The following is a 10,417-nucleotide window of genomic DNA, read 5'->3' as shown; positions in this document are numbered from 1 at the left end:
CAATCGGATGAGGTAACCACTGGAAGTCTGCAAATCTAGTTGCTGATAGGTAAGGGCAAATTCATGAACCATTATTCTTGTTAGGATTACAGGTAAAATATTGTATTCTTGAACGGAGGCTGCTGGTATAAACCAGTGAAGTCAGACCAACAGAGCTGGCATCCCACCTGGGCATTGGCTTCTGCTATCATGGCAGAAATTGAATGGCACATAAACATGGTGCTACTGTAACAATCCTTTTCAAGTGTTTGGCCATGGCAATTGACATTCTAGAGGGTTTCAAAGTTCATGTCCACTGCCTGTTCCTAGAGGGCATCCCAAAATTAATGATGTTCTTAACCACTAATTATTGAGACACAAATTAAGGCTGATTTTTTTGACCAAGCTCAACCTCCACATTACTGTCATTGTCAATTTCAACTGCCATCCAAATTTCATAAAAAGATAACACTTTTCCTTCCCCACTTTTTCAATTCATTTACTTGACCTTCTTATCTGTTTATATATGTATATCTCAAGGACCACTCTTCACATGCAGGGATATCTCATATAGCATCACCACACCTTACGTTTTTGCATCATGTAACACAGCCAAAACTTTGTTATCTTTGGCTATGGACTGGTTCTCTTGGCTGTCAAAAAGCAGCCTCGAGCCCTCACTAATCTATGAGTATGGTCTTGCCTTTGCTCGTAATGAGCTCCAAGCAGAGGACTTGACGTACTTGAACCATGAGTTTCTTCAAAGTATGGGTATTTCAGTAGCCAAGCATAGGCTAGAAATACTCAAGCTTGCCAGGAAGGATGTTGGGGGAGGTCCACATAGCCTCTCTAAGTTCATTATGGCAATCAACAAGACCAAGAAGAGCATCCAGAAGTGTATCAATAAGTTGGTTTTTCATCGGGATTCTGCAGCATTTAAGGCTGAACTAGAGCCAGAGCTAGCTAGATATCAAGGACAGTGGAAAAGAGGAGCATTGACAAGGAAGTACAGGAGTGAGAAGGAGTTGATCAAAGTAGAGCAGCCTCCAATACTCAAAATCAGGAGACAAGCAAAATCTGGTCCTTTGGATACTAGGATGCAAGAGAATTTGATGCATGCCAATAGATGCTTGAAGTTGTCTGGGCCTCTGGATGGGAAAGTGCAGGAGAGATTGGTGTTTGCTTACAGGAGCCCAAAATTATATGGGACTTCAGATGGAAGGGTGCCACAAAGTTTGATGATGACTAATAGGAGCCCACAAGTACGTAGCCCCTTGGATGCAAGATCTACAAGCCCAAAAATTCATTGTGATTACAGCAAGGAAAGAAGAGGACTCAACGGTGATTTTGACGATCAGTCACTTTGGTCTGCACTTTTTCAAGACATGAAACCCACTTAATCGAATAATTGTTTTCTTGGTGTGTCTTCCTTTTTTTTTTTTTTTTGTTCCCAATCTTGAAACAAACTCTTGTATGTTTATGTACTTTTACTTGCATCTCTTTTTCAGCGTGATTTGGAGGTTTACCTTCAGACATCAAAACATAGTATGGCATTCTTTGGTTTCAATAATTTGGTATTCATTTGGCACAGTTGCTTCCACCAAGTCATTCTTCAGCTCTAATCCTGCTTCTCCTTTTTTGCGTTGGAGCTGAAATATTTAAGTTGAAGGACAAAAGTTTAGATAGGTTAGAGATTCATGGACCCAGTGACGAGGATATTGTCCTATTCTAGTCAGTTTGGCCACCCAATCAGTTGCTCTATCAGCAGTTCTAGCTATTTTTCAAACCCAACTATGAACAAAATTATGCATGAGAGCTCTGTTTTTTAAATCTGTGAGTGATGGGTCTAGACAAAACAGTCCTTGTGCATTTCACAGCCCAGGTGTTGGGTTAAAGATAAGGCATAGGGGTCTCCTTACTCCTAAGCATGCTCCACGAGGCATGGTTTTATGTTTAAGGAAATCCAAAGTTGGTCTTTCCTCCTGGTAGAGCTAGGACGAACAGTACCCAAACTCAAGGCCAACTCTTAGCTTTTTTTCAGATTGGCCTAGGACAAGCTATGCCCGAATCCAAGATCATCTCTTAGCCTTCTCTTAATTAAACTCGATCACTTTTACATCTTTACTTGATGATCCCCTACATTATGCATAGGATTTGTTTTGCAGGAGATTATGACTCTCACGTCAAACTCTTCTCTAACAATTTCAAAGCTCATCAACTAGTCTTGAAAAAAGCTTAGCATCGTTTACTCCAGACTTTGTCGCTAAGCAATGAAGATTGTATGAGAATCAAACACATTCAACTGCCACTTCTTCTGCAACTGCGGCTGAGGAAACTTTAGCCATTTGAATACTACAAATGGTCCCTATACCTGCCAACTATTTGCATATGTAAATGATGCATCGAAATTGATCTTAATCTAGCTTTTTTGAGGAAGCACCCATCTGCTCTGTATTTGACGAGCAGCCACGGTTGGAGGCCTTGGTTCAGGGTCAGAATGGGAGAAGTTCTGTATTTACTCTGCTTGTTTTATTGCTTGGGCTGCTGCCTTTTCTGGCTACAAGTTCCTCTTGTTGAAAACAAACTAATTTCTCGCCTTCCATTTAGCTCAACAGAGCTTCTAACTGCTACTCTGGCCTACAATATTCAAGCTGCATCTCATCAAAGAATCAATGGTGTCTTGTCCCATTTGGTGTTAAAGACCTTTTCTTACCTGATTCTAAACTCTACTACTTCAAATCAGTTACAATGGCCAAGTTGGGCGCGGCGCCTTGGGTGTAAATTTAGAGCTTCTATCAAATCCAATCCTATCGTAGACGGAAAGTATATCGATAGAGGAACTTATTGGTTGCTGAAAAAAAAATGGAAAGAAATGATTTCTTCATCACAAATTTGCTATGTCCATTCAAGGAAAAGAAAAGGAAAAGGAAACACTTGTATAAAGAGCACAACACAAGTTTTCAGACATAACTTGTACTAATACGATAAGATTGAATTCAGTCTTGAATTTGAAAAGTAGAAACACCACACATGCTAAAAATATCTACACAAAAGGTTTCGGACCTCTAACCAGGATGGCATATGAAGATTGTCCACAAAAAAGTAGTAGCAATTATTGATGCTTTGTTTAATGAAATAAAACCATGCTCGTCTCCAGTTGGGGTTTATGTACAAAATTGCAGCTGTTACCAACAGCATCATGATGTATGTCACAACAAAGCTCACATAGAAAACATCTGTATCCATGAAGCCACTTTCTTCTATATCATCCGTTGAAGTCCTTTTTGGTAATGACGAAGCTTCTTCTTCTTGGGTGGTGCAATGTCTTGAGAGTGGTGGTCCACAAAGGAGAGGATTTCCCTCATAGCTACTCTCGTTGAATGTTGAAAATTGTGGAATCATATTAGGTGGTGTTCTACCAGATAGGTTATTGTGGGCTACACTAAAAAATGCCAGAGAATGCAATTGTACAAGTCCAGGAGGGATAGCCCCAGTCAAGCTGTTATTGGAAAGATCCAAGCTCTCAACTTCACTCAAGTTTGTAAAAGTTTGTGGGATAGGACCTATCAAAAAATTATTTGACAGGTTCAGTACATGGATATGATTAAGGTTTCCAATTTCCGGAGGAATCTCACCTGTCAAATTGTTGCAAGAGAGATCCATTCCAGACATGATGTTCAAAATGCTTATCGGGTAAGAATAGGATACACTCTTTGTTGTAATCTCTAAAGGCTCTCGAATCAAATACCTATCAGGATATATTCTAAGATTGCTGTACCAAATACTGCTTCTAAATCTTAGACAAGGGAGGATATGACCAGAAAACTTATTATGAGAAAGATCAATGAAACTCAATTTGTCCAACTTGCACAACTGGTTGGGTATTCTGCCTTCAAGGTTATTATAACCTAAGAGAAGATAGCTCATGTGGGAAAACTCACCAATCCATTCCGAAATGTTGCCAGTCAATTGATTATGGCTAAGATCCAATGTAATTAGCTCAAAGGACTTATGAAATGCATCCTCCAAAGATCCCTGTAATTTATTTTGTGACAAATAAACATGAACTAGTGGCAAAGAGCTAAAACAAGATGGCAGCTTTCCAGAGATGTTGTTTTCTGAGAGATCCAAAACTAGAAGAGAAGACATAGAGCCAAACGAAGAGGGAATGATACCGTTGAAGTGGTTTTTAGACATGGATAAAAATGTCAAACTTGGGAAATATGCTCCAATTTCAGTTGGGATGTGGCTGTCCAAGTGATTGTCAGAAATATCTAATTGTGACAAACTCACATGGGGATGAATTGGCAACTGGAAAGGTCCTGAAAGAGAATTGTTGACCAGGAAAAGTTCATGTAGGTTTGGGTTGTTCTCTAGCAACCAATTTGGAACCCCTCCCCTCATTTTCATGTTAGAAAAATAAATCTCCCTCAAGTTGTGTTGATAGAAGAGGAATTTGGGAAAGGGCAATGCTCCACCATATGCTTGACCAGATAAATGAAGTCTCTCTAGTTGGAACTTTGGGATCAAATTGTGCTCCTCTAGCTCTGCACATATTTCATTATTATAACCGAAGAAGAATTTGAGTTCAGAATGGTTGGAAAATGACCTCAATGAGATGGGGATTTGAAAGTTATTGTCCGAAAGTCTTAATTCTTGGATGGATGTCAGAGTTATAAGAGGAGACGAGGAAATATCTCCCCCAAAGTGATTGGAAGAGAGATCTATTTGTTTCAGGGATGTCAAATTTGCCAAACAATTAGGCAAGACACCGGTGAGACTATTATTGCTGATATCAAGACTTTGAAGATGCTTTAACTCGCATAGACCTGAGAATTATCAATTTACAAACTATTTAACATGAGAAAAAAAAAAGAGAGAGATCAGCAAGAGAGATCAGAAAGGACCATCAGACTTACCCTCGGCTATAGGTATGCTGCCACTGAGTCTACAACCATTCATCTTTAAACTCGTCAGAGTGGTAATCCTTCCTATTGTTTGCAGAGAGCTATTATCGAGAGTAGAGGAACTCAAATCCAACTTGTGCAAATTCTTGAGAGAAGGCAAGGCTACGATAAATCAAACCGACAAGAAATGATTAGTATATTTTGAAGAGGATAAAGTAAGGGATACCAATTAGGAGAAGCTCAAGTTGATCTCTATATCCAAATTAGACATCAGTACATATTGCAACTCACCTTGAGCTAATATTGTTCCTTCGAAATTATTGTTCCCCAGATCAAGTGTCTTGAGGTTTGGGAGTTTTGCCAATGATTGCAGTAATGGAAGTGAAATTCTTCTTCCATTTGCGGTGATATTAAATAAACGAACTCTGCTTAGATTTCCGAAACCTCTAATACCTGCAAGAGAGAAGAGAAACAAAACAAGTTTCACACCTTACGAGCAAATCAAAATCGTCCTTACTGCATGGAATCTTGGGTAAAAAGTTAGGTGGGTCGATCGATCCGTGAAGCCACCATCGTTCATGTGGAATATTTAAGTAATACGTTCTGAGAACACAAACTCGTCAATCTCATTTCCGCTGAGATACAGCTTCCTCAAGTTGCTCAAAGCTTCCAATTCTAGGTTGCAGGAAAATAGAACTGATTAGGTCACAGCAAAGCCTTGGAACTCATTTTTTGAAATGGAATAACGTGTGAGCAATAATTGGTTTATAAACCTTTCATATTGAATGTTCCTTTCAGATGGTTCTTTTCCAGACCGAGATTCTTGAGAGATGAAAGACCCTTGAAGGATGATAAGATACTGTTATCAAAGCGATTACCTCCCAAGTCTAGATACTCCAAATTGCTCATTTTCAGCACTTCATCCTCACCACCTGTAAGAAATAATTGTACAAGGTTTGATGTAAAAATAGCGAAACTGTGAAAAGATAATGCGTAACTCAAAAATCTTTCGTACCATGAAGGGATTTAAACCCTTCAATGTGATTGCTCGCAATATGCAGATTCCTTAAGTTTGTCAGATTATTCAATCCTGGAAATACGTAGAACATAAATTAATGCTATATATAATTGCTTTGGAATCATGATTATGTTTGAGACAATTAGTTTAAGAACTGAGATGAGAAAAGCCAGGCTCACCTTCCACGCTTATTGTTCCTTCGATTTCATTATTGTGTAGAGATAAACATTTCAAAGATGAAAGACCACCTAAGGATGAAAAGATGCTGCTGTTGAATTTGTTTTGGCCCAACTCGAGTCTCTCCAAATTGCCAAGGACTGATAGTCTTTCAAAACCTGCATGAGAGTGCATGGTTAGCGTTTAAGCATTAAAGTTATAAAACTTGTATCAATTTCTAAAATTGCAGCTAAGAGGCAAACCTTCATTCTCAAGACATCCAGCAATACGATTTCCATACAAGTTAAGAGCGTTCAGTTCTGGGAATGGAAGAAACAAAGACGCATTCAGGAGCCAGTCTCCCAGCTCCCAACCCCTTGAGAAAGAAAGGTCTATTTTGACAACTCGAAGTGTGGTGGAGTTGCATTGGACTTGTTTCCATTCGCAGCAGTTAGCATCTCTTCCCCAGGAGTGCGGGAAACTGCCATTTGGGTAACTAAAGGCATCTTTGATTTGCAAGAGAGCAACTCTCTCTTCCTCCAAACAACCATGGCACCGCCACCCTTGTATTAAAACCACCACATTTATAATCATTATCACTGCTAAACACAACCTGTTCAACTCCATTTGAAGAACTTTGCTATTAGTTAATTCTCAGGAAAAAAAAACAAAATACACCTCTGTCGCCGTAGAAAGTAACTGTCAGAGGTTCTCTTATAGGATAGGATAGCGCAAAGCTTACGTTTTTACAAGACCACGGTCCTCCGGTTAATTTGTAGAGAAATTAACGAGAATTACTCCGTGTGATGTTCAACAGATTTTCTTTTTATTTTTTATTTTTACTTTCAAGTATGTGTACAGAAGATCTACTTTGTTTGACTTCTCATTTGTTGGTTTCAGACTTGGCATGCGTTTTCTTTTAGAAAAAAAAGGGGAAAAATTAGATATATGCCTGCCCTGTTACTGCTGCATTTAGCGTGCCTCCACTGCACTGTACATAGTTAAATAAAAAATAAATTCTAGAAAGTTCTCTGTTGTAGCATCATGGGTAATATTTCTTGAAAGAAATAGTAAAACAAATTGCACTATGCACTGTTAGTCTGTTACAGTGATTTTAGTCCACCATTCTTTTAGTCATTTCAAAATTATCAAGATTTATTTTTTATTTTATCATATCATATTATTTTATATGATTTCAAAACTTATAATTATTTTTTTTTACAAGTTATGATGTATTCATGATATAAAAAATCATCTCATTATTAATAATTGATATTTGATATTTTAAAATATAATTTAATTTCATCAATTAAAAAAATTGAAACAAAAGGGACAAGATTTTAACACTTGAAACAAAAAAACAGCTTTTTTTTATTGTTCATTGGACATGGAAAACTATAGTTTTATCTTGAAATTTTTATTATTTGTTTTCTATGTTTTGAAGGTTTTATATATATTTCAGTTGTAAATTTTATTTGTTTTATGTTTTAGATCCTGAAATTTAAAAAGAGAAAAGAAAGTCATTGAAAAAAAAAAAAGGGGAAAAGAATAATTGATTAACAGCCACCAACAAAATTTAATCTTGATATTAATAAATTTGTTTTAAATAGAGGATTTCGATGAAGATAATACTTTTTTTCTTGAACATGTCATAATAAGAAGATTAGAACCCATAAAGTTTTACTTAAAAAACAATGCTTCTCATAGAAAAAACATGATTTCATTAAAATAAAAATAAAATGCATGAATAAAAAAAATTAGATTTTGATGAAAAATATGTGGTTTTTTTTTCTTTTTAGTTAAAATCAATATTGTTTTTCTAAATATTTCCTTGATTGTTGTTTCTTTTTATTTAATAAACTATACCGCTAATAAAAAAAATTATTTTGTTGTAAAAAAAATCATTTGAATAAAACAAAAAAAATTGACAAAAAAATATATTTTTTATTAATAATTTTATTTCTTGTTTTTTTCTATTAACATCTATTTTTATTGTGATATAATTACGTGTGACAGCTCACTTAAAATATCACTAGTGTTTACAATTTCCATATAGCAATGCCTATTATATTATCTTGTCGTCTCTCCAAAGCTGACATTCTAGTAACCAATATAAACTATCACACCAAAATCTAGAATTTCATAAATAATAAATAATTAAAAGAGCATTATAATTATACGAAAAAACCAATCATGAAATGATAAAGAAAAGTCAAGTCACATTTTCATAACAAAAAAGATGAAAATGGATGGTCCACTCAAAAGTTTATCCTCCTACGTACAAATTAAGAAAAACGATTACAAATTAACAAATTTATCTAATTTAGTTTCCATTTAAACTAATATATTAACTCATAAGTGATAAAATGTAGATCTTATAAATCTTAAATGAGAAATTTATATGAAAAACTGTCTTGAATCTTGATAATGCTTTAGTTTTTACGAAGAAAGGATCGAGAAATGGAAATTTAAAGGATTTAAAACTAATTCCTTGCTGCCTAGCGAGGTAATTGCATTGCAACTGCACTTTGAAATGGCATAATTTCCCACCGCCGTCTACAAAATGATATATATATATATATAACTTATCGTCCATTTCTTCGTGGAAAATGGAAAGTGTTGGCTGTATAGCGTCGACATGCATACTGAATTAACGTCAAAATCAGGTTTCAGTCAGCAGTAACAGAGTCTGTCCACCATGGCTCGAAGGTTGGTGGATATCTACATCCACTGGCCACATCTTCCTCGCCTAAAAGAGGAGATTTAGACCTTGACTCGGAGTCAATTCCCCAAAAATTAATTATCAACCGTTTACTCTGGGCTTTTTATTAGAAATTAAGCTCGGTTAATTTTATTTTCATACCTATGACAAAGAACATGAAATCCCCTCAAGTACGTGATTATAACAATTAATGAGATTTTGGAACTAAGTATTATATATGGAGTGTTGATGCCTCTAATTACCTATAGTGGATTCAGAAAAACACCACCCGGCTTCTCATAGGCAATGATTGATGATCGAAATCCAAACTCCTTTGAAAAATCCACAGCTAGCGCCTAAGACAATTCAACATTTAGAATGAGCTGATTCATGTCTGAAGATCCTGAACTACGAGCACGATAAATATACGAGCATAAGAGATCTGGTGCTTACTTATGTAGGCCCAAACCCCCTGGTGCAAAGTCAATCCTGGAGCATCCTTTTTTATCTATGATAGAAGCTCTACGCCTTGACTCGAAGTCAACTGAGAAAATCTAAACCATCTTTTTTTCAGTAGACTTTTTAGATGGTTTTACTGGGTTCTTGATACACTTGACGAAGAACACGCAATCATCCTTTTTCCCATTTATAAACGCCAAGATAGTAAAATGTATTTTCCATAGGAGGAAAAAACCTTGCGGGCACATCGTGTCTGGCAAGTTTGACCACTGTTAACAGCTTTCTTTTCTTTTCTTTTGTCTTAGCAGGTGGCCCAGCGAGCCATCACCAGGTCAAGCGATGAATGAATGCACCAACCTTTTTCTTGGTCATAGCGTGTAAATATTTTCCACAGCCACTGCATTATTTTTGGCCGTAGGGAACACGTCGCGCGCGATGACCAGTTCATCTGTCTCTTGTAAAAAGTAAGAGTAAAATGCAAGATTTTTCAAGGTGTTCTTCAGCAGTTCCCAGATCTTGGGGTCAGGGTTTCATCAATCAACCTGTGGGTTGTATTATAATAGCTTGTTGGCAAATTGGTCTCTCTGTTTTTATTTTTTTCCTTTGACAATTGGGTTGGGCCGAGACATGCAATGTCTTTTCTTTTTGCCCCTTTGAAAGTTCGGGCTGGGCGGAGACATGCAATGTCTGTTTCTTTTACTTTGGATCCTTGGGCTGGGCCATCTCAAATCATTTGGAAGCCCGTGAATATCATCTTAACTCTCCATATTTCGACCGCATTTGCAAGTCTTTTCATCTCTTTCTATGGCCTCATGAAAGTTCATGATACATAACCTGCTAATTTCAAATCCCAGATATCTAAGTTTTATTATTATTATTTTTTCTTTAAAAATATATTATAATAATATTTTTTTTAATTTTTTAAAATTTATTTTTAATATTAATACATCAAAACGATTTAAAATTAAAAAAAAACTTGAAACTAAAAAAAAATAAAATAAAAATTTAATTTTTTTCAAAAATACTTTTAAAATATAAAAATAAATATTCTTTTGATAACCACCGTCAATGATTTTTTTTTATTTTTATTATGAATGGGTTCAAGTTTGACTAAACTAATATTTCATACCGTCCAATAACAAATGTAACACTAATATAATGGGACTTCAAAATAAATATATCAGATCAAACTAGGTC

The 10,417-nt window shown here is 36.0% G+C and overlaps 2 protein-coding genes across 3 annotated transcripts; one reads left to right on the top strand and one right to left on the bottom strand.

Annotated features, from left to right (window-relative positions):
- The first annotated feature begins 510 nt into the window (after positions 1-510).
- Positions 511-1,583, top strand: LOC18099891 (uncharacterized). The gene has a single exon (XM_024603193.2). It carries the CDS (start codon positions 615-617, stop codon positions 1,377-1,379), a length of 765 nt encoding a protein of 254 aa, XP_024458961.1. The 5' UTR covers positions 511-614; the 3' UTR covers positions 1,380-1,583.
- Positions 1,584-2,936: 1,353 nt separating this feature from the next.
- On the bottom strand, positions 2,937-6,822 carry LOC18099890 (receptor-like protein 9b). 2 transcript variants are annotated; one of them, XM_024603191.2, is made up of 8 exons: positions 6,324-6,822; positions 6,084-6,239; positions 5,902-5,976; positions 5,660-5,818; positions 5,487-5,561; positions 5,178-5,339; positions 4,899-5,048; positions 2,937-4,808 (listed from the first exon to the last, which is right to left on the bottom strand). In XM_024603191.2, exons 1-8 carry the CDS (start codon positions 6,685-6,687, stop codon positions 3,013-3,015), a joined length of 2,937 nt encoding a protein of 978 aa, XP_024458959.2. In that variant the 5' UTR covers positions 6,688-6,822; the 3' UTR covers positions 2,937-3,012. The 2 variants fall into 2 exon arrangements, with proteins under 2 accessions (XP_024458959.2, XP_052309868.1); XM_052453908.1 differs by lacking the exon at positions 5,902-5,976.
- Between the last annotated feature and the right edge of the window lie 3,595 nt (positions 6,823-10,417).

The sequence above is a fragment of the Populus trichocarpa genome, chromosome 6 (assembly GCF_000002775.5).
Source record: "Populus trichocarpa isolate Nisqually-1 chromosome 6, P.trichocarpa_v4.1, whole genome shotgun sequence".
Taxonomy (NCBI): Eukaryota; Viridiplantae; Streptophyta; class Magnoliopsida; order Malpighiales; family Salicaceae; genus Populus; species Populus trichocarpa.
This window is presented reverse-complemented; position numbering and strand designations above follow the sequence as displayed.

Coding starts and splice junctions, on each gene's coding strand:
- LOC18099890 (XM_024603191.2), bottom strand. CDS start 6,687: ATGGAGTTGAACAGGTTGTGTTTAGCAGTGATAATGATTATAAATGTG. Junction 5,977..6,083: donor AGGAACAATAAGCGTGGAAG/GTGAGCCTGGCT, acceptor ACGTATTTCCAG/GATTGAATAATCTGACAAAC. Junction 5,819..5,901: donor AGGGTTTAAATCCCTTCATG/GTACGAAAGATT, acceptor TATTTCTTACAG/GTGGTGAGGATGAAGTGCTG.
- LOC18099891 (XM_024603193.2), top strand. CDS start 615: ATGGACTGGTTCTCTTGGCTGTCAAAAAGCAGCCTCGAGCCCTCACTA.